This window comes from Larimichthys crocea, chromosome XV (assembly GCF_000972845.2).
Source record: "Larimichthys crocea isolate SSNF chromosome XV, L_crocea_2.0, whole genome shotgun sequence".
Taxonomy (NCBI): domain Eukaryota; kingdom Metazoa; phylum Chordata; class Actinopteri; family Sciaenidae; genus Larimichthys; species Larimichthys crocea.
In genome coordinates, this window is record NC_040025.1 from 5,276,809 (window position 1) to 5,297,990 (window position 21,182).

Genomic DNA, 21,182 nt, shown 5'->3' on the forward strand with positions numbered 1-21,182 from the left:
AATAATAATGAGGGGGTGGCGCGGCTGCTTTTGAGTTCTCTTAGGTGAGGCCCACCATCCCACACTTTGAAAACCGTTTAATTTAAAACGATGTGTAATTTCGCTCAGTTAGGAGCCTTTTGAAATTTTGAGATTTCAGTGCATGATGGGAAAAACCCTACTGTTTGATTATATAATTTGGATTTAATTATTCTGGTTGTGAGGGTTTATTCTGCCATGTTAGGAGCCAGAGGGGCTGAATAACCTCAGTCTAAATATAGCCCAAACAGAAACATATTATTATTTAGCCATTGTTGCTCTCCAAATCACTAGCCCATTTCCCCCACCTGCTGTCCCATCATTCTTCTAGTGTTTCTGCCCTTGAAAGGGCTTTCTTTGTGACTAAAAGCAGAGGGATGCTAGACAATACATGAATGTAATAAAAAAGGATGTAATGGTAATCACACCTCCACCTTCAAATCACCAACAATCTACTTTATGCCTGCCACCATGTGGATCCACCAGTTGGCCTGCACGGTCCAGCCCAGGTGCTCACACTCAGCGATTTGCTGGAGGAAATGCTCCTTGGCCTCCGCCTCACCCTGTTCCTCCTGCAGCGCCTCCCGCAGGTAGCGCATGTCCTCCGCGGCGCTCAGCTCTGGGATTCCCGTCAGCAACATGAGGGAGAAAAGAGTGACGAGCAGACGAGAGTGAGAGCGCAGGGAGAGGTACGCCTGGGTGCAAGTGTCCTGATACAGGCAGAGGGAGAGAGGAGGAGGACAAATATAAGACACGGTAAATAATGTGTTAAATACTTGCACATACTGTATGGACAGCGGATTCTCACACATTGCTTTTTAAACAGCAGAGAAATGAGGAGTTTTGTGCTGAGGAAATAGAGAGACTCATGCTTTTATCTTTCCAGGATGTAACTGACATCTGTAATCTCCCTGTCAGATGATTTGCAGACTAATGCCAGCTGTCCTGATGCACTCAACAGAACTGAGACTTCACACTGGAATCCTGTCGGATGATTTGCAGATTAATTTGCAGGATTTCTGAATCCTCCATTCCATCTGTAACTTCATTTGACTGCATATGAGCAAATGTACCGATATTTAACTGAGTGTTGTGTGGTACAAGTAGACTTTACACATGTTGTGAGCCCGCCTAGGTCGACACTATGGACTTTAGACCAGGTGTTTTTGTTTTTGACCAACAGTGCACCTGACGACACCTCATTTTAAAACCAACATGGCCATGAATGCACAGATGGGCACAAATACGTTTCCTACATACGCAACGTGGCCGATGGTTGTGAAAATGACAACGGCGTTGGTCAGAAACCAGCAACCAGCACAGTGACGGGTGCCACAGATAGGGCCCAGGATTTCCAGGTGTCAAACTACTCTTCAATGGAGACACCCTTTGTACTTATTTTTCTTCCTTTTTTCTAAACTTTGCTTGGACGTCGGCTATCAGTATAAATATATTTTTTTGTCCTTTTATGCCTTTATTGATAGTACAGCTGAAGATAGACAGGAAGCAGAGAGAGGGGGAATGACACGCAGTAAATGGCCGTCCGACGCTGGATTCGAACCGGGGCCAGCTGCAGTGAGGACTGAAGCCTCTACACACGGGGCGGCCGCTTAACCCTATACGCTACCGACCGTCCCAGTATAAATATAATTTACAGACAAGCAAACACAATGACACTTAGACAAACATAATCAGGTCTTCTCACCCTGAACCGCTGAAAGTAAAGGCTTTTACGCCCTTTCACCCTGCCCATGACATACAGGAAGTCAGGTGTGAGGACGAATGGTACGCGCTCCCTGTTCATGCCGAGGAAGTGCTTCGTGTTGCCCAGGATGTGACCGAAGTCGATGTGGAACAGATTCCCTGAGAGGGACAGACAGATTGTTTGCAGTTTGCACAAATGGAGTTCAATCAATGGTCTAATGTGAAGAAGAAGATTTGGTGGCTCATACCTTGGTCTGTGATCATGATGTTGTCATTGTGGCGATCACCTATACCCAGTACATAGGTGGCCACACAGTAACCAGCACAGGACTTCACAAATCTCTCCACAGTCTTGTAGTGCTGTACTCAAATGAGATCACAGCAGTCCAGTAACATCACTGGCACACCAATAGCTGCTCTAATTTAGCATGTACCTATACTATGATTATATATTTTAATAATAATGTATATCAAGTATTCTAAATAAAAGCATAAGTACTCACAATTTCCTGGAGTGGACATTTGGACTTGAGCCACTCGAACAGAGCATCATTTCTGAAGGCTGAAGTCGTTCCTCCATGGTTCCTCTGGACTGCAGCGATGGTCGCTGCATCCCTCACAATCTCAATCATACCTGTTGAGGAGAATAGTTTTATTTCATATCAATCTACATGAAACATCTGGATCATATCTTTGGATCCAGAAATTATTTATCATTATGTGAAGCACCAGATTAGTCATAAAGCCCTTGTACATTGAGTGTACTTGTTCTTTCCCTCTTGCTTTTCATCTTCTAATTATGTTCCAGCATCATTTGCCATGCGTTTGTATTTTTTATTGATTCTCTCTCTATACTAACCACAAGCAGTGTGGATTAAGAATTCAGACAGTACAGATATGAATGCAACAGTAAAAGGCTTTTTTTCCCCTCTGTCAGCCTTTCTAGCTCATTTCTAACCTTTCAGAAATGTTACTTACATTCACTGTCAAATGAAGTAATAAACTCAACATTTTGAGTTCTTTGGTTTGTCAGATATTAGATTAAAAAAACAAAAAAAAAAGATTTTTCAAGGTTTATTTTTGGCAGATGCAGCTGGAGAGTGACAGGAAGGCGGGGATTAGGAGAGGAGGATGACAGAATAGCTACCGCTGATGACACTGAGGTTGTGTGTTTCCGAAGTTCTGCAGTTTAAAGCATGACTCAGTTCAGTTTAACCATCGGTCACATGTTTGGTAGCAGCTAGTCAAGGTTACGCATGTGTGGCATATATGTCTTACATAAAGTTGTTTGTTTATTCATATTCCTTATATCTAAAGATAGATACGTGAAGTTAAAAATGTAAGGAATACATATCCTAATCTAAATAGCATGTGATAACTTAGTTAAAAAGATCATTTAAATAGTTTAGAAAAGGTTAAAAACATATACTAGTCATGGTAACTGTGGTCCTGAGTGACATAATACAGACGAGGGAGGGCATGAGTCGCATGTTGTTTCCTCTTTCTTCTTCCCCCATTCTTCTATAATTCCACTTTTTTAAGGGAACAACATAATACATATAAAACATGTAATAGATAATATTTATTATGAAAGAAGATAATAATGGCTGTTATGGAAGTAACTGTAGTAATTTCAGAAGCACTTTACTTTTAGGTCAACATAATAAATAAATAAAAGCTTTATTTTTTCAGGAGAGAGACTTGAAACTGCATCAACTGTAGGCAAATAAAGTTTAAAAAACAGCAATGCCCTCTTAATGGGTTTAATGAGGCTGCCTAAAAAAACTATGTATTATTCTCAAATAACAATATTAAGGAAAAAATCAAATATTTCTGTATTGATTTTAAATTAATAAGCAGCATTAAGTACTCCTTTCAGACAACAGAGTCAAAGCTACATTATGTATGCTTTCTAGCATAAAATCATGTTGATGCTGCACTGACCTGTAATCAGGTGAATGGTGTCTCTGTCATTCGTACATCTGTTCTCACACTATGTAACTTTACATACAATCACCTGTAATAAGTATATAACCCAGTAGGGCACTAAGTCACACACGACCAACTATTTGACTAATTTTGGTCAAACTGGATCATATTTTATGGAGAAAATGTTTTCTGGTTTTCTCTCTGATGTCCCCCGGCTCAACTCTCTGTGTTTTACAGAGTTTCCTGATGGACAGTGAACTAAACTGCTGTCAACTGTAGCTGCTGTTAGTTAATGTTAGCGCAATGTGATAGTTGGGCTGTATGGACTGTGAGCTCAGAGCCCCGGGAAGAGGGAGATGGGGAGCAGAGTTGCTGTTGTGCCAGAACCAGAGCCGGGAAAGTGGGTAGAGTAACCGGGCTAGGCTGCCTCTATGGACATAATCACAGAGGTGAAAAGACCGAAGCATAGGTTAACGGAGCAGAAAAGCAGAAAGTGAGCGAGCAAGAAGCCAAGTCTGGGTCTGACTTTTAGTGGTTGGTGAGAGCTTGGTGAAATAAAAGGCAAAGTTGTCTCTAGTTTTTGATAAGTAATGCAATCAGAACAAATACACGCGTACAGCTGTCCATATTTACTACAGTGAGATTACACTCTAGAAACTGCAGATGCTAAATTGCAAAAATATCGAATTAATTTCTACATAATGTTGCTGTTATGTTAATACCTATGTTGTGTCCTGTTGAGATGCAGCCGTATGGGACAAGGTTCAGGTCCAGAGATTTCTCCTGCCAGATAGAGTCCATCACCACCAGTGTCTAAATAGGAAGATTCCCAGAGTCAGCTGTAAAAGTGACCATGAAACATCAACATTCTTTGTCAGTAAAATGCTTCATTCTCCCTGACCTGAATGACCAACATGTCCTGTCTGAGATCGTCCCCCTCTTTGAAGATTATTCCCACGGGTGTGGCAGAAGTTGGCGACGGCATGGGAGAGAACTCCAACCACAGTGGCTTCTTCTTCGAGGCCATCACCTTGCATTTGTCCAGCTGGGAGAGAGGAGTATAAAGAGAACTGATTGGTTTGCCCTAACAAAAGATTTTCTCAACTTGTGACAGTGATGTGGTCGTATGTAAACTGGAGAAGGTTAATAAAAGAGACTCCTCACTGAAGAGTTGAATCTTGTATCTGTGCCACATGGGTTTAGTTACTGATGTTCCTCTTTGAACCAGTGTTTTCGTAGTCATAGATAGTTTAAGTTGTACTTCCTCCGACTGGAGCGATTATTATTTTGTTACCTTCCATAGCCGTTTCATTTGCTCTCCTTAGAGTCGTAGTTTTCATAGCCCGTTTTGTTTCATCACTTTGTAAGAGGCGTACCTTGCTGCCACTCAATAAAGCCTGCTGTTTTCTTTTGACACCATCTCTGTGCCTGAGTCCTGTGTCCTAGTTATTGACACTTTTATCACAGGAACATTCTCTATAAGCTATACATGTTGACAGTATTATCAGTATGGCTAGTTGTATAGCAGTGTTGGTTCCTGAAATATCTTATTCTTAAATGGATTGTCATGAAATCACGGCCCCCAGAGGATAATCCTCTGACTTTTTATCTTGCACCATCATCGGGTTTTTGACTAAAAGACTTTCCCATTAGCCTCTACTGTTCTTTGTGTTTAGTGCTAATTAGCAAATGTTAGGCAGGATTTTACAACTCTGGAAAAATATCAGAGTGGCAACTTTTTTATTTTTTATTGCACTGGTCATATATGCCATTCAGGCAAAATAATTATGTGAGTATGTGTTTGGCCACTGAAGCATCTTGTCAGATGACATTGTGTTGCATCAGGGTAAAAATTCAGCCAGGTACTTTTTTTTGCCAGAAGTGTTCAAAGGTTAGCATGAGAAAAATTCAAATGTAACATAACACAACTGCTCAAGCTGTTCCAGATCACGTTCACGGATGGAAACAAACACCAACAGCATCAACGGCAGCTTGATTGTCAGAGACAATGAGAATATTTTAGTCCTAATTAGATCTGGTAGTCTAATGTCACTCATTGTTGTTTGTTTGAGTGTAACAATGTAAAACATGGGTAATTAACATGTTTATCAAGAGATAATCAGACTGTTGATACAAAATGAAAATGAAGGGGAAAAGTTATAATATAATAAGATATAATTTTTAAAAAAGATATGCTGAAGAGTAGGCAGGGGGAAGCAGCTTTAGCAACACTTACCAGAATCACTCCTGCTTTGATTCGAGGGTCAAAGGGTAACAGGAATTCATTTGGAAGATTACAGCTTCTGAGAAGCTCCTGAAGCCTGAGGGTAGCTAACATAAAGAGACAGAGACACAAAGACACAAAGGTGAAATGAAGCTAATTAGTTGCACCAGATGGTTTCTTCCAGCACGAGGTTACCTGGAAAAGAACTCAGTGTCAATTCATTTCCAAGAGCCCACAAGAAGGGGGGGGGGAAATCATCCCATGAGAATAAAACCAGCAATTTAGCTGCTAAAGTGACGTCTTTATAAGAGCTTGACGAGAGACAAACAGCAGCTATTCTTTTATTCGTAACTGGCTGTTCAGCACCAGGTGTGCAAAACCCCTTAATATGCATAAAGGAACTCAACCTTCCACCTTTTCATAACTAATTGTAGATTAGATTTCTTCTATATAAAGCTCATTAATATTTAAACAAAACCTTAACTAGGATTTTAGAAAAACAGCTGTCAGCAGGGAATAAAATTAGCATCTGCCACCTATCAAATTCAGGGTAAATGTTGGCTGTGGAAGCTAAAAATGTTAGTAGACATGCCACTATGGTAGACAGGTTTAAAAATATTCAGGGATTAAGTCTATATACCACTGGTTCAGTGTTTGGCGGTATAAAAGGTGGCAAACAAAACAATAAAAACAGCTGAACAGTACTAATCATCTACTCTATCTATTAACAGTATAACCGTCTTTTTTTAGACGTGTCCTACCTGTATGAGAAAGATCTGTCTTGTCGGGGTACAGCTTTTTAATAAGTACAGCAACCTCCTGCAGGGCCTCCACAGCCTGGACCTGCTGGGTGAAGCTGTCAAGCATGGCCTGGCCACAGCCCAGCAGGTAGGCCTCCAGAATCACAGCCATGCGCTGGCGGAAGTACGGACAGCCCGCCACCTCACTGCGGACATACCAGAAGAAGAAATGGCCAATTCTCTTGCTCTGCATTGAAGGAGATGAGATGAGTGAGCCAGTGAGTGAAAACATGAGAACAAGGTGACAGTGTGATCATGACTGTAGTGCATGTCCAGGTTCAGGTCCTGTATTTATGGTTGGACCACAGCAAAGCTGAGTCCACTCCTATGACTGTAAGAATCTGGTACTGCATGATGTTGTTACGCCATCGATTACAGTGTTGGACTTTCCTCATTGACTGTTGCTCTGTCAATAAAAATATGTATAAGTTCTCTATCAAATCAAACGATATGAGTAGAAAATTTTACATTTTTTAAAGTTTTAGTATCTGCATTTGACTCAAATATAGCTGAACCATGCCATGCTGATCTGGTTATTAACAAATATTGTTGGGAGCACTACAGAAGATTGCAGAAGACTGCATCCAGGACTTCACAATAGAGACACTATAGACCTAAAGTGAATGAATCATACAGAGAATACTAAGAAATGGAATATCAGGATGCTGCATGAATTACCCTGAGAGCTCTTTGAATGAGGTACCGAGCGAGGAAACTGTCATGGTAGGGTTCCACTTTGAGAGTCTATATGAAGAAACAGGATGAAAAAATATGTCAGTAATGCATAATGCATAACATAAGGCATCTACACAAACACTTGTGTTAATTAGTAAACACATTTTGAAAAGAAAAAATCCAGTGCTCCTTCATAATAGTATTTACTGTAATGTATTCACATTCAGTTGGTTGTATTTACACCTGCATACAGAGAGGTGATTGCCTTGGAAAATGGAACTTTATAAAGGCAATCCAAACAGCAATCGATGTATTTACTCTTTACTAACTGTATTTGTTGTAGTTTACTACCTGTCCTGACCCAGCGTCACCTCAAAGGTCAGGAGTCAGCATATCATTAATGAACTACATTACTTTGTGGAGTTACATTCATGACTAAGACATACACTGTGTAGCGTTTACGTGTTGTGTAGGCCCTCAGTGGTTTATGTCAAAATGGCTGATGTGTGTAGCAGCCCTGGCCAACATTATGGGATAAACCTTTTCTTTTTAAAAACTTTAAATATTTGAATTGAAACAATTCAGTTTTGTTTTTCTCATGTATTCTAATCGGCTTAGCAATTTAGAAGATATGACGAGAAAGTCCCGCCATCCCAATTCTTTCACTACATAGATCATATTTTTTAAACTGAGCTTCACTCTCCCAGCCCGGGCACCCTACAGTTTGAGAAACACTGCTCTAGCCTCAGCCTTATCACAATATGTACTCAGCCATTAAGTGCATTTCAACTGTCGAAGTTGATGTTTGCTGGTGGTAGGTGGTAAATCTGCCATTGTTCATCATCATATACTGCTGTGCTGTGTGTTGAAAGGCTAAACAAGAACAACTAAGACATTTACCGAACACCAATTATTTAAACTGGCAATGGACAACATTTCCTAAGCTGAGTTACAGAATAGTTCATTATTTGTTGAATTACTGGTATGTTACAGTTTAGTAGTTTAGATATGTTCTCTGTAATTATTAATTTGTTTAATTATCATTGTGGGGATAAAGCTATGCTAATTTATGGTAACTTATCTATGAGTTAGCAAAATAAGTTGCAATAATTAAATCTATATTTAGGCAATAGGTGTGGTAGAAAAATATATTATAATTAATTTCAGGGTTCCACCATATATATACTTTATATGCGTCTTAATTTTATTTCTTAGAACAGCACAAAAACTATGCTGTGTCTATTGAAATACAAACACCTACTTGCACAAGCTGCAGCAAATACTTCAGTACATCATCATTGGACAGGCTCTCCAATCTCTGGACTGCTATTCTCCTGACCGTCACATCAGCAAAGTCCATGCTTAACAGCTCCAGAGCCACTGTTATATCCAGTTCCCCAGGATCCCAGTTTCCCAGTAGCCAGTGCACATCTTCAACCACTCTGCGGTCCATCCAATCAAGATTGCGCAGGTAATGGGGTAGATTGGAGGCATACTGGATGCTCTCTTCCCTGAACCTTTTGAGGCGTGCCTTGCTGGTGTTCGTGACTGGAGATGGGGATCTGAGAATTACATTGCCAGTCAATGGGCTCACATGCAAAGAATCTGCGCTGGGATTGGTGGAAGGGGGTGAGGACGGTGAGGATGAGAGTGTATAAGAGGAAGCAGAAGATTTTCTCCGTGTGAGGGTGGAGGTAGGACTGTCAGAGCCTTCAGAGGGGCTAAAGCTATTTGGGAGAACCACGGGGAAGCTGTAGCGATCCAGAAAGAAGCTGATGGCCATGGACTCAGCTATGTCTGGGTTCGTAGCAGTTGACAGCTTGTCTGCCTGGTAGGTGATGGCCTCTTCCTCCAGGTCAGGGTAGGACCACATGTGCAGGGTGTAGGGACCCTGGCTAAGGATGGACCTGCAGAGAAGTACAAGTGACAATCACAATTCTAAAAGATTTGTAGGTGATTAGTGATAGATCAAATATCTTATACAGTTATGTTTTTTTTCAGTAGTAGTAGGCAAGTTAAGATCCAGAGCGTGATATTACTTATATCTATGTGATCAGTCTCATGAAGCTGGATGGCTTTTTGTGTGCTAGTTTTGCACTGCAGAGGTTGAAAATACATATTCATATTTCTATACCCAACCACAACTGAAACTGGAAATGCAGAAGAAAAAGAAGATATGGAAAATGGTTGATGAGTGATCAGTATCAGCTGATAATATGCACGTTTTGTGTTGTTCCACATCTCAGCTTCCTGAGCAATGCACATTGTGTGTTTTTAGTTAGGAGTGTAGTCCCTCATCTTCACCTGGACAAACTGCACCCAAGCATGAAAGCCTGCACAACTTCTTTTCCTGTTTTGAAAACTATGGATTTGATGTCTTGGTGGAATTTGCGCAATGTGAACAAATTCAGTAATTCATTATGAGACTGACAAGCTGCCCAGCCTCATATCCACCTTCAACACACAGTATGCTGCAAAACTAGTTTGCTTCTGAATGTTTAAAGCATAACTTTCAAGTGTAAAATATTTCAGCCATTTTAACACTGATAAATACATCACAAAGACTTAACTTGTATGAAAAACCTAACCTGTGATCTATGAGGAGAAGGTTGACAAAGTAGAGCACCTTCCCCTTCCCTTTCTGCGCGTCTGGCGCTTTATTGCCTGAAGGCAATGGCGGCTTCGAGTCTTTGGTTATTGAGGGCTTTGTATCTTTGGTCACTGGTGATGAGATGTCACCCCCACAAGCATTAATAGTGAAACCTAGCTTGGCACCACGTGGCAGGTCCATGAGGAGAACATCAAAGTCCAGCCACTCATTCCACAGTACTTCATCTGCAAAAGCCTTGGGAGCAGAGGACACTGAAGAGAGAACCTTGTTGCCATAAAGTATAGAGGCTTTTACATAAACTGACTGAGGGCATTTGTTTGGAAGTTTTGGGATGTCAAAGCCAAGCAATTTGACTCTGAGTTTTCTGTTGCAGTCCCACAACGATATCATGAAGATGTCATCCAAATCCTTCCCTTCGAGGCGGAGATCATCGTGGGAGCTGAACTGGCCACTGGAACCATCAACAAGTGGCCAATCCACAAACTTGACGGTCTCATCAACGAGCTGCGATATAGGGACCACAGAGAGGTGGAGGTCTTCGTTGGTTTTCAAGCACTGTCGAACCCAGAGGAAATCACTGAGGATGTAATCTCCAGATAAAAACTCCTCCCTCCCGGAGACTTTCAAAACCAGATCATCAGAAGTGTCATAATCGAGCCCTTGGTCTGCCATCACCCTTCTAAAGACTTTAAGAAGAAGATTTGGCGTTGTAGAAAAATCAACCTGTATGCTGAAGCTGATCTTGCTCATGTGATGGAGGGTGACAGGGAGCTTCCTGTTTATCTGGTCCTGTAGGTCATTTGGAATGGGGGCATACGTTACCCAAGGCTCTGTGGCATATAACTTGTCATCCCGATTCCTTAGCTCTTGCCTTCTTGGAGATGCCAGCTTTCTGCGGGTGAATGTGAGCTCACCAAGTCTGTCAGATGCGTCTTTCTCCAGGTTGTGTCCAATCAGATAAGTCAGACATTGTTGCTCTTTCTTCTTCTCCTCTGAATCAACTGCCACGAGCGGTTTTAACACTATATGTGCTGACAGACGTCCAGTGTCGTCAAATGACCATGGAATGTCTAACGTCCTGATAACCTGGCAGTCATCGTAGGCCTCATACCAGTCTTCTCCCCTGGCATAGAGCAGAGAGTATTTCTCTGGGTCCAGTATTGTAAGAGGGTCTGGATGGCAGTTTTGTACATGGGCCTGAAGGCATAGAGACAAATATTGGAAAAGTGTTGACGGTAGCAGCTTTATTAGAAACAAGACTAAAAGTCTACAGCCATGCTAGCAGCTCTATGAGGTCGTATCACAAACTGTAAATGCTTTATAAACAGTTGTGTCGTGTTCGCCATCTTAACTTAGTTTGTTAGCACCTGAGCATTTACTGAAATAGCAGTAAACACAAAGTACAGCTGAGGTTGATGGTATTTGGTGAGAATCATTCAAATTTGGACCTAATAATTACAATTCATCTTGTGGAGGACACGAACAAGGTATGAACCAACGTTAAGGGCAAGTCAATAGCTGTCAAGACATTTCACTTACACAAAGCACAAATGTGAACCTTATTGTGACACTAGGGGAAAAGTCAGGGGATCAATAGTGAACTGACCATCTTTGCCTTTCTTTGAACATCTCACAAACGCATTACCAGGACTTTTATTCACCATTCCTAACCCTTATATATAGCAAATATTCAAGAGGTAAAGTATTTATCTACAAAATGCTTTAGAATGCAAATTTTAAACAAACCTTTGAACATAGACCATCCTACCTGCATACTGATGCGTAGCCGCAGCTGGTAGACGCTGCACTGCGCGGGGAGGATGACTGACACTGACTCGCAGTCCATATTGACATTGTAATCTTCATCACAAGACCCCAGTGGTGGAACTGATTTAAAGTCACAGATAAACTTGAGGTTGTTCTCAGAGCAGCTTTGAGTCAACATCTCAGATAGATGGTCCGGACTGCCAAACTGGCTCATCAGCAATGCAGGATCCATCGATACTTTAAGAGAGCAAACATGGACATAAATATGCGTATGAATCTAACGCATTAGATTATCTAAGATCTCTGCAGGACAATTCACAGGTTATTTATGTGATACAGCAATGTTCTGTTAAAGCAAACCATAAAGCAGACAAATCTTACCACGACAGCTTTCTTAAGATCCTAAGGTGGAGTCCATGCCTGAGTCTGTACCTGTTTGACTGTGCGAGACTGTGTGTTCCCTTTTTAGTGACTGCTCTGAGAGTTCCTCATTCCTTTTATACCGCACTTCTCAAACACCAGCATAGATAAACACTAACAAAGAATTTAATGACACTGTAAAGAGGTTGTCTTACTTGTTTGTCCTTTATACACTCAATTTCCCTAACCCTTTCAGACATTTTCACAGTTAATGCTTTACAACAGTCCTAAATAAAAAGTACTTTTACACTGTGACACATAAAATGTGTTTCATTCAGTTTCAATTCAAGTCAACAGGGAACAGCATAATGTCTTACGGGAATGTCCTAAACCTGTTTGGGTTGTTTGGCCTGCTGTTCTGTGGAAGCCATGTAGAATGGTTGCACCTTGAATATACAGCTTAAGATAGCTTTTTTCAAAGTTATGCTTATAATTGGCAGTCATTCTTCTGTCACTTCAACGGCTGCTGTAATTCTAGGTCTCCAAAGTAATCACTGAGCTCTGTACTTTCATGTAAGCTAAGTTATTAACAATACATAGTACAGAGCTTTACTTGTGACAGGGATTGAAAGTATATTAAGCTACAATGTAAAACAAAGAACACACCAGACAGATAAAACTGACTCAGGAAAGCTATTCCAACATGCAGCTTGTTAAGGGCTGCCACTGTGATTAGTATTACCAGTGTCCAACATGTTAGTCCTGTATAAAATCAAATACATTTGACTGACTTGACCTCATTTTATGGAAATGTATTTTAAAAATGCAAAATCCTGATGCTCAGAGTGATGTTTGGACTTTAAATAAAAAAAGATAATTGTCACCAGCATTAATCACTGATAAGCAATGTTTACAATACAATCTAAGGAATTTTACAGATCTACTGGTGGCCACTATCCAGAAGTTGCAAAGCAAGAGTGAAATAGAGGGGAGACTTATCTGTCCCTTGCAGCAGCTCAACATGCCGACAGAAATTAAGTACACCCTATGGGCTGAAATATGTGCCACCAGTAAATGAATTTGAATCATTTATATTTGAATTTTAATTGCTTAACTTGAATAATTGCATTAAAAAACTGAATATGAATTGTAATTTGAAATTGAATTTATTAGTTTGGAATTGAACATTCACTTTTCACAATTCAATTTCAATTTTCTGTGACAAACATCCAGGTACTTCAGGCAGAGCAATCGAGCACAGATACACAAGACACCTCTTCGGCCAATCAATACAAATACATTACATACATACATTCAAATTCAAACAATTCCGTTTTTTAATGCAATTATTCAAGTTAAGCAATTCAAATTCAAATATAAATTATTCAAATTCAGTTTGATAATGGAGACCAGATCTCACTACAAAAGAGCACTTTGGTCAAGTGGTTAATTGATGATAATGTAAATGCATTGTGTCTTACACATCAAGTTATTGTTGTTTAACAAAGACCACAACCTTTCCCTGATCTTAACCATCTGATGTGAGTGCCTAAGCATAAGAAGTTTAATCATGTATTAGTTGCTACAAGCAGAACCTGCAGAGAGTGAATGCTCTAGGGAAGTACTGTAGGCTTTGTATTGTAGCATATGTGATGGAAGTATAATCTAGAGGAGGAAGTACTGTACTTCTCCTTTAAATTCTTCTTTTGTGAAAACATGCCTTGTACATGGCCAAAGGTTGAGACTTCATGTTGACTCAAATGAATGGCCAGAAAGAGATCAAAAACAGGCAGGCGGAACAGACAAAGTGATTGAAGTCATTGAGGTAAAGATGCCTGTCGGAATCAAAGCAATAAAAAGCCAGTTGCATAGAAATCCAGCGAATAACCCAGCTGTGCTGCAAGATGAGGACTTGCTGGGTGACTGTGGGTGGTAGAAGTTCTGATCTTCAGACATCTGGAGTTTATCCTCAACAGAAAACAAACCAATTCCTTAGAGATTTTATAAAACTAAAATCCCTCCTCGTCGGTTCCCTTTTACCTCCTTCTGAGTTTTCGGTTTCTTTACCCATGGCGGCCGGCTGTGCTAAACAACAGACACCAGTAAAAATGACAGACGACTGGGAAAGAAAGGCTCCCTGCTACAACAGTTCAGGTAGCACTGTGGCTTACTCCCCCCCATAAGTACCCTGTCATCCCCTACACTTTTACTGAAAAGATCAGGATTGGGCAAGAGGCCCCCTCCTCGAACAAGGGACAGCCAATCAAATCCAACTTTAGTTTGTGCCCTCTTACAATCTCCTGATGGACACCCCCTTGTGTGGCACACTCCCCAATCCCCCATATTTAGAGAACAGACAAGCTCTGTGACATTTATATAAAAAAAAAAAAAAAAGGAAACAGGGTCGGCATCGGGCAGCTGGAGGTTATTTTGGCAGAGGATCAACAGAGCATCTCAGTGAGATGGACACTTGATTTGACATACTCTACAAGAACCAGAGTGTACGCACACACACACACCGTATTAACACCTCCTGCATGCAGGTCCGTTAACCCTCTATCCCCCAATCTCTGTGTCCTCACTGCCCTGAACGTGCCCTGCACTATGACATGGGTAACATAGAGGCATGCAATGGGCCTGTGATTCGCACAGCTGTACTTCATCTTTAACCATTGGCTTCTCACTTCACCAGCAAGTAAACAAACAAAACCATTGTACAGCCACAGACAGGCAACCTATGATTAGCAATGTCGATCAGCGCAGGAGTGAAGCTGAACGTGAGTACGTGTTCCAGAGAAAAGAGACGTTTAGTAAATAAATACAAATCAACCTTGGGGCTTGGCTTTGCTCAGCAGTATGATATGTCGCTTGCATCATATGACTAGATAAAATGACTTTAGCGGTGAGTGCTGATGAATTTTTATAGATATAGGTAAGTTGTGTTGAAGTACCCGTATTATTTTGCAGATTTACATGGGAGCTGTAGTTTTTTCAGTGCTCACAAAGTAATGTCTAATTAACTAAAATCATGATGGTTTGAATTTTTAATAGCAACTTCTGTAGTGGAGCTGATTGTTGTGGACAACACCCTGGAACATGCTTGAGTTGTGAAAAAAGTTACAGAAGCTTGTGAAACAGAGGCTAGCCCGGACTAAAAGTTTTTGTGGCAGATTAAACAATTAAATTACCGTAGAAAAATAATGACACTGCAATTCTTCACTTTCTTGCAATATCAAAGAGCCATCGTCCATGAAAGTGACTCTGACCCCGTATCTTGTTATGCTTATATAGTATATAGGCTATATACTCACATGCTTTTTACCATGCTCACTGTCTTAGTTTAGTATGTGCTAACTTTTTTTGATTAGAGCGAAATCCAAAGAACAACTGAGGCTGATGGAATGTCATAGTTTTGTAGGTGTTTTGACCTGATGATGGCGCTAAATGAGTGAAAGGATACCAAAGCTATTACATTTTATCTTGAAAAGAACATGAATAGATGTACCAACGTTCACGACTGTCCAACAAGTAGTTGTTGAAATATTTTAGTATTTCAGTATTTCCATATCTATCAGACACTCCATCACAGGGCTACAAACAAAACACAGTAGTATGAACAAAGAATGATGAGTTCTGTTTTGATACATACAATCTCATATCAATGCACAACCCCAAAGATTTCTTTCCACTCAGACCACCGAATCATCTGACGAGACGAGTCAATCCCGGAGTCCCTGCTGACTTGATGTATACGCTGGAATTTAAGCAGTTAGGCTCTGCAGTCTGTCAATTCTTTCGCTGGAAATCTATTTATGCCCACAACACTGTCCGACTGGCATGGACACAAAGCAGCTGTGGTCACTCATAACTCCTATCACCGCTAATCTTAAAGATCAAAAAGCATGCTCGCAGATCATTTGTGAAAGTACACAGGAAAAAAGTTAAAAATAAAAAAGGCAGGCAGCGTTCTCAGCAGCTACAAGAATGGAAAATAAATAAGTTTCACTAGAACATGAAATGACGTAATAAGACGGACCAGCTGACCAGAGACGGAGTGGCATTGACATTGTATTTAGAGCGTAGATGAAAAGAAAGAAGTCCAGGGAGACTATATAGTGTCACACCTCAATGTATCAAATTTTCTTGGTCATGACCTAAATGTTCAATAACAATTCATGATTTTCCCGGAAAGTTGTTAGTGAGTAAGAAGAGGCGGTCAGTTTCGTAAGGTTACGACTAAATACAATCCTACTAGAATTAACTGATTTGATTTTTCAATTTTTTCTCTCTTTCTACATCCTGTATGTATCCACTGGATTTAGAGCGACTGCTATCTCAGATGAATAAGAACAATATTTAGGTGGACAGTTTATGAAATGGTGTGTATGTGCAAGTTGTCTAGTTTTGTGTATGGGTATCTACATTTGCCATATGAATCTGTGTAGCAGATGCACATGAAACTGTTCTCTCCTCTGATGCTCGAGGAGGGAAAAATAAAACTGAAACACTGGATGAAATGAAAGCACATATTCTTCATTCATCCTTCAGGATAAATTGTAATCACTTTGGTGATCCCTGATGTGTACTTGTGCTCAGTGCAACTGCAAACAACATCGAGTACAAGTAACCTGACACTATTGTGAGAGCAACATGCATTGTTGTGAGTACCATCCAAAGCCAATCCCTGTTAGAAAATCAGTTTCATGAGGTTTAGGAAACAACCATGGGTTGTGTTTAATGCCTATTTCGTGATGTAATTGGGACCTTGTGTCATGGTTTGAGCATGCATTATGGATCTGCATCTCTCTCTCAAACTAATGTACACTACTGGTCCATGTATAGGTGTGTTTGGATCTGTAAACAAAAACTGATGTTGATCCATTCCTCCATGATGACACACCCGCTCTACTACACTTCAATCCCATCTGCTTGTTGCCTAATCCCGTCCCCCTGTCTTTCCTCCCTTGTTTCCATTTTATTCACACACATTTTCTCTACTATTCCTGCCATTCTATTCCAAACCCTCTGTTATCACCCTTTTACTATTCCTCATGTCATGATCACACACATCCTCTTTCTATCTTAACTCCCTCCCCCTCTTAGTCATCATCCTCGTCTTCCCCCAGAGGGCCACAGTGCCAGTTCAGCTTCCATGCCGTCCAGCTTATGTCCACCACCTCCATCGAGTGCCGTTTGGATTTGACGGCAGCAGCGCTGATGCGGTGCCCGGCTCTAGATTTTTCAGAATTGCTCCTCCTCTGGTTGGGTGAGAGAAAAAAGGTGTGGAAGTGTGAGACGATTTAGTTTGGCAGAGGAAGAATCAAAGACCAAGAGGAAATCGCTTGTCCTCTCTTTAGAATGTTCCTTTTTCTGTTCCTTCTCCTCCTTCTCTTTCCACCTTCCTCTCTTATACCTCTTTCTATTCCTGGACATTCCCGGGTGTGGAGGTCAGCTGAACTTTCTAGACAAACAACCCTATACATGGTGGAGGTATGTCATTGCTTCTCCCCCACCACCCTGACCCCTCTACTACTTCAAAACTCCAGGCCTCTGCCCTTCTCCTGTTCCTCGTGTCCTACCCATGTTACTCCTTAATGTCCTTTTCCCCAGTGCAGTGTTCAGTTTTGAGTATTGCAGAGTGAAAGACAATGTTAATGAAATGACTTCCATGTGTCATTTGTATTTTTTATATTGAAAAATGTGTTGGTTTAAAGTCTAAAATATTTACTTTTAGTTACACTGGTGTTGTGTGCTGTAGGGATGCCAGTTTTGTTCTACTGGTCCATTCACCTTTCATGACCAAATACCTGCATCCCATCACATCAATGTTAGCATTTGTCTCAAAGCATGCAGTGCACGCTCACAGAGCCGCTAACGTGGCTGTGTCGTGATGAAAGGATGGCTTCAAATGTATTGAGAAAGAAATTCAACAAATCAAGTGACAAGGCACACCTGTTAATTAAAAACCACAAGGCAGGTGAACGACCTCATGAATCTGCCAAGAGGGTGGTAAATTAAATGTGCCCTTAAACTGAAGAGGGGGGCTTTCATTTATCTATCTGCTTTCCAAAAATAAAATAAAATAAATAAATGTAGGAAGATGCTGATATAATCAACATGGCCATGCAGCCAAGATATCTCAAGGGGGTTTATATATGTTATAAATACCTTGAAGTGAAGAGAGACAAGCAGCCTCACTCAACTGGTCTTATGAATGGACTGTGGTACAAGGCCTCACACAAATTAAGCAAACTAAGTGATTGTTTATGTTGGGCTGAATCTGTTCCTCATTGTCTTAACTACTTTTCATCCATGATGAGCACAGAAGACCAAAGATTAGAAGAAATAAGAAGTGCAGCATGTGTTGTGTGTATGATAAATCACTGTTCTCCATGCACTAAAGAGCTTTACTCAGTCTTTTAGAATGCTCATATGTTGTAAATCTACAAAAGTAAGTTGTTATATATTTGTATTATATATATATTTGTCAAAAACAGAGAGATTCAGTTTGGCTTTGAATCAATATGTTGAATTAGTTGCAGTTATTACATTATTATTATGCATAAGTTTAGGCTAAACAGAACTGGTATTGTATTTAAAAATATACCCTGGAGAAAAATCAAATGTTACACTTTTTATTACACATACTATGATGACAGTTTGTAAGTGTGTATGGTGTAAATTGTCCATGAAATTGCTCAGCACATCAATGAAATTGTCATGATGTTGCCTCTCGTTTACCCTCTCACCTGCCTGATCACCACCTGCTCCTCATTATCCAATCAACACAAACACTGACTCACCTCCCAAAACTCCACCTGCACGTTCCGTCTCCCTTTTGGTATCAAGTGGAGCAAAAAAAGTATTTGCTTGTGCATCAGGAACACTGCTATCATCCACCACCCCTGTCACGTCCAACTCTGTCCATCCCTGCAGGGCCCTGCAATGTTCTGTAACCCCTCACTGAAAGATCTCATCCTGCAACCACACCATCTGCTCTTGTCCAATAAACTTTTTAAACTGATTCTGTCTCTCTATTACGCTGCAGATTTTTCTTTTTGGACCCTTTGCAGTAATATTTCAATTTCTATATGGGTCTGGGATACATGAATTTATGTCTTGTCAGCCATAAGGCTGGGAGTTTATGGCATGACTCATTCATAGTTTTTCACTCACTACCTGAACCAGTAGATACTAATGACAATATAAATGAACTAATATAACTGCACCATAATGTGTCCTTTTTAAAATATGGAAATGGCACCAGCAGCATAAACAGCTCAGCTTCACTGACTTCTGCACGGCAGTTACCAGTTTGTAACACCAGAAGGCAATCTGTCCCTGTTGGCCACTTAGTCCAAGATGACTGCTTTCATGATTACAGAAGACTTTCCCAAACTCCAAATGTTCTCTGCGGCAGAGTAGAAATCTTGTTCACAGTTAATCAGAATTCGGGTTTATGGTTTCAGACAAGAACACTTAAAATCACAAGAAGAGTTTTTATCAAACAGTGCATGAAAAACATTGTGTGATTGGTGTTTAGTTTTTCTTCCTTTGTTTGCTACTTGCCAATCAGTCCTGTGAATCATAGAGAATTGTTCACATGTTATAAGTCATAATACTGAATGATGATGCTGCACGGCTAATTTAAACACTTCTGTCACTTTTTTTTTAGGAACTTTTGATTCCTGAATCCTCGAAGTTCAAGACAGCGGCTGCTGAAAAAATCTCCCAATGAGTTATAAAATAATAAAGATTTTTTATTTGTATTTTGAGGCGCTGCTCTGTTACTTTTGTGCAATGCTCAGTGTCAATCAAAACACACCAATATCAGTGTGTGCCTTAGCATTGTTTGGAGTGCACTTTTCCAGGGAACAAGTACACGTGTTCAAGTCTGGAAATGGGACATGTACAATGTGAAAAGATGAACCATTCTTTTTATCAAGGACACTCTTAGAGCATCGTTCCCTGGTTAAGAGACTCAAGAACTCTTTGTCCCCCTGGCCATCAGATCAATATTTCTATTTTTGCTTTCATATAGTTCTATTTGTAAAGCTCAGCACAGGTTTAATTTCTCTGCACGTTTAATTTCTTCTTGCACATGTCAAATACTATGCACATATTAAATGGTTTAATTTAAATGCTGATTCAGCTCTTGGTTTAACTTTAACACGTTTACTGTATAGGTTAGTTTTAATAACATGCTTACTGTATGTTTACGAGTGCCATTCGTGACAGAGGTTTATAAGAAATTTGAACCGTCAAGCATGGGTCACACCACGTATAAGGATTTATGAATTTCGGGAAATTTGTTGAATATCACTGAGAAAAAACAACCGAGAAAAAAATCTCTAAAGAAATGTGCAAAAAATATTCCAAATCTTCGTGTATCCACGATGCAGGGGCAGATGCAGCTCACGTGGTTCTAGTTCCATATCGCACCCAATGAAATGAACGATGACGACTTAGATACGTAACAGGCAATTACATGATGACATGTCTCTGTGCTTGGTATGTCTGATGACATGTGTAGCCCTGTCTTTGGAAATAGACTGTAATGAATATGATTTAGGCTATTGGTGGGTTTTCAATAAAGATATGATAACTTTTGCAACGATCCTCAGACTGCTTGTTTTTTATCTGACTGGGCCTTTCATAGTATTGCTTCCCTTTGGATGTGTTTTGCAGTTTTCAATCAGTTTTCACCTGTCAAAAACTGATTGAAGGCATAGTATGGTTACTCAAAGGTGTTTTCTGCCTAAATATGACTTGATTCGATTCATAAGCTTCATAATATGAACACTAGAGCTCACAGGACAACTTGGAATTCTTTTAAAGGATCATTCAAACACAAAATGGGCTTTTTTTTCACCTGCCAAAATGATTGAAGGCCAAATACAGTGTAATGAAAAGTGATTTCTGTGTCTAAATATAAGACTTGATTTTATTCATAAGCTTCATAATATAAACACAGCGGCTCACAGGAACAACTTGAATTCTTTTTTAAAGGATCATTACACACAAATGGGCTTGTTTCACCTGCCACAAATTTCAAGCTGTTTTTTGTCGAATTAAATGTTGTGAACACTCATCC

The 21,182-nt window shown here is 40.2% G+C and overlaps 1 protein-coding gene across 2 annotated transcripts; it reads right to left on the bottom strand.

Moving 5' to 3' along the window:
- Positions 1-392: 392 nt before the first annotated feature.
- On the bottom strand, positions 393-12,183 carry si:rp71-17i16.5 (phosphatidylinositol 4,5-bisphosphate 3-kinase catalytic subunit gamma isoform). Of its 2 annotated transcripts, none has more exons than XM_019253251.2 (13): positions 12,110-12,183; positions 11,730-11,965; positions 9,939-11,158; positions 8,612-9,257; positions 7,354-7,419; positions 6,637-6,862; positions 5,888-5,982; positions 4,553-4,696; positions 4,374-4,464; positions 2,226-2,356; positions 1,971-2,082; positions 1,724-1,881; positions 393-728 (listed from the first exon to the last, which is right to left on the bottom strand). In XM_019253251.2, exons 2-13 carry the CDS (start codon positions 11,958-11,960, stop codon positions 471-473), a joined length of 3,378 nt encoding a protein of 1,125 aa, XP_019108796.2. In that variant the 5' UTR covers positions 11,961-11,965; positions 12,110-12,183; the 3' UTR covers positions 393-470. The 2 variants fall into 2 exon arrangements, with proteins under 2 accessions (XP_019108796.2, XP_027144614.1); XM_027288813.1 differs by having other exon boundaries at positions 11,730-11,933; positions 12,110-12,153.
- Positions 12,184-21,182: the final 8,999 nt, after the last annotated feature.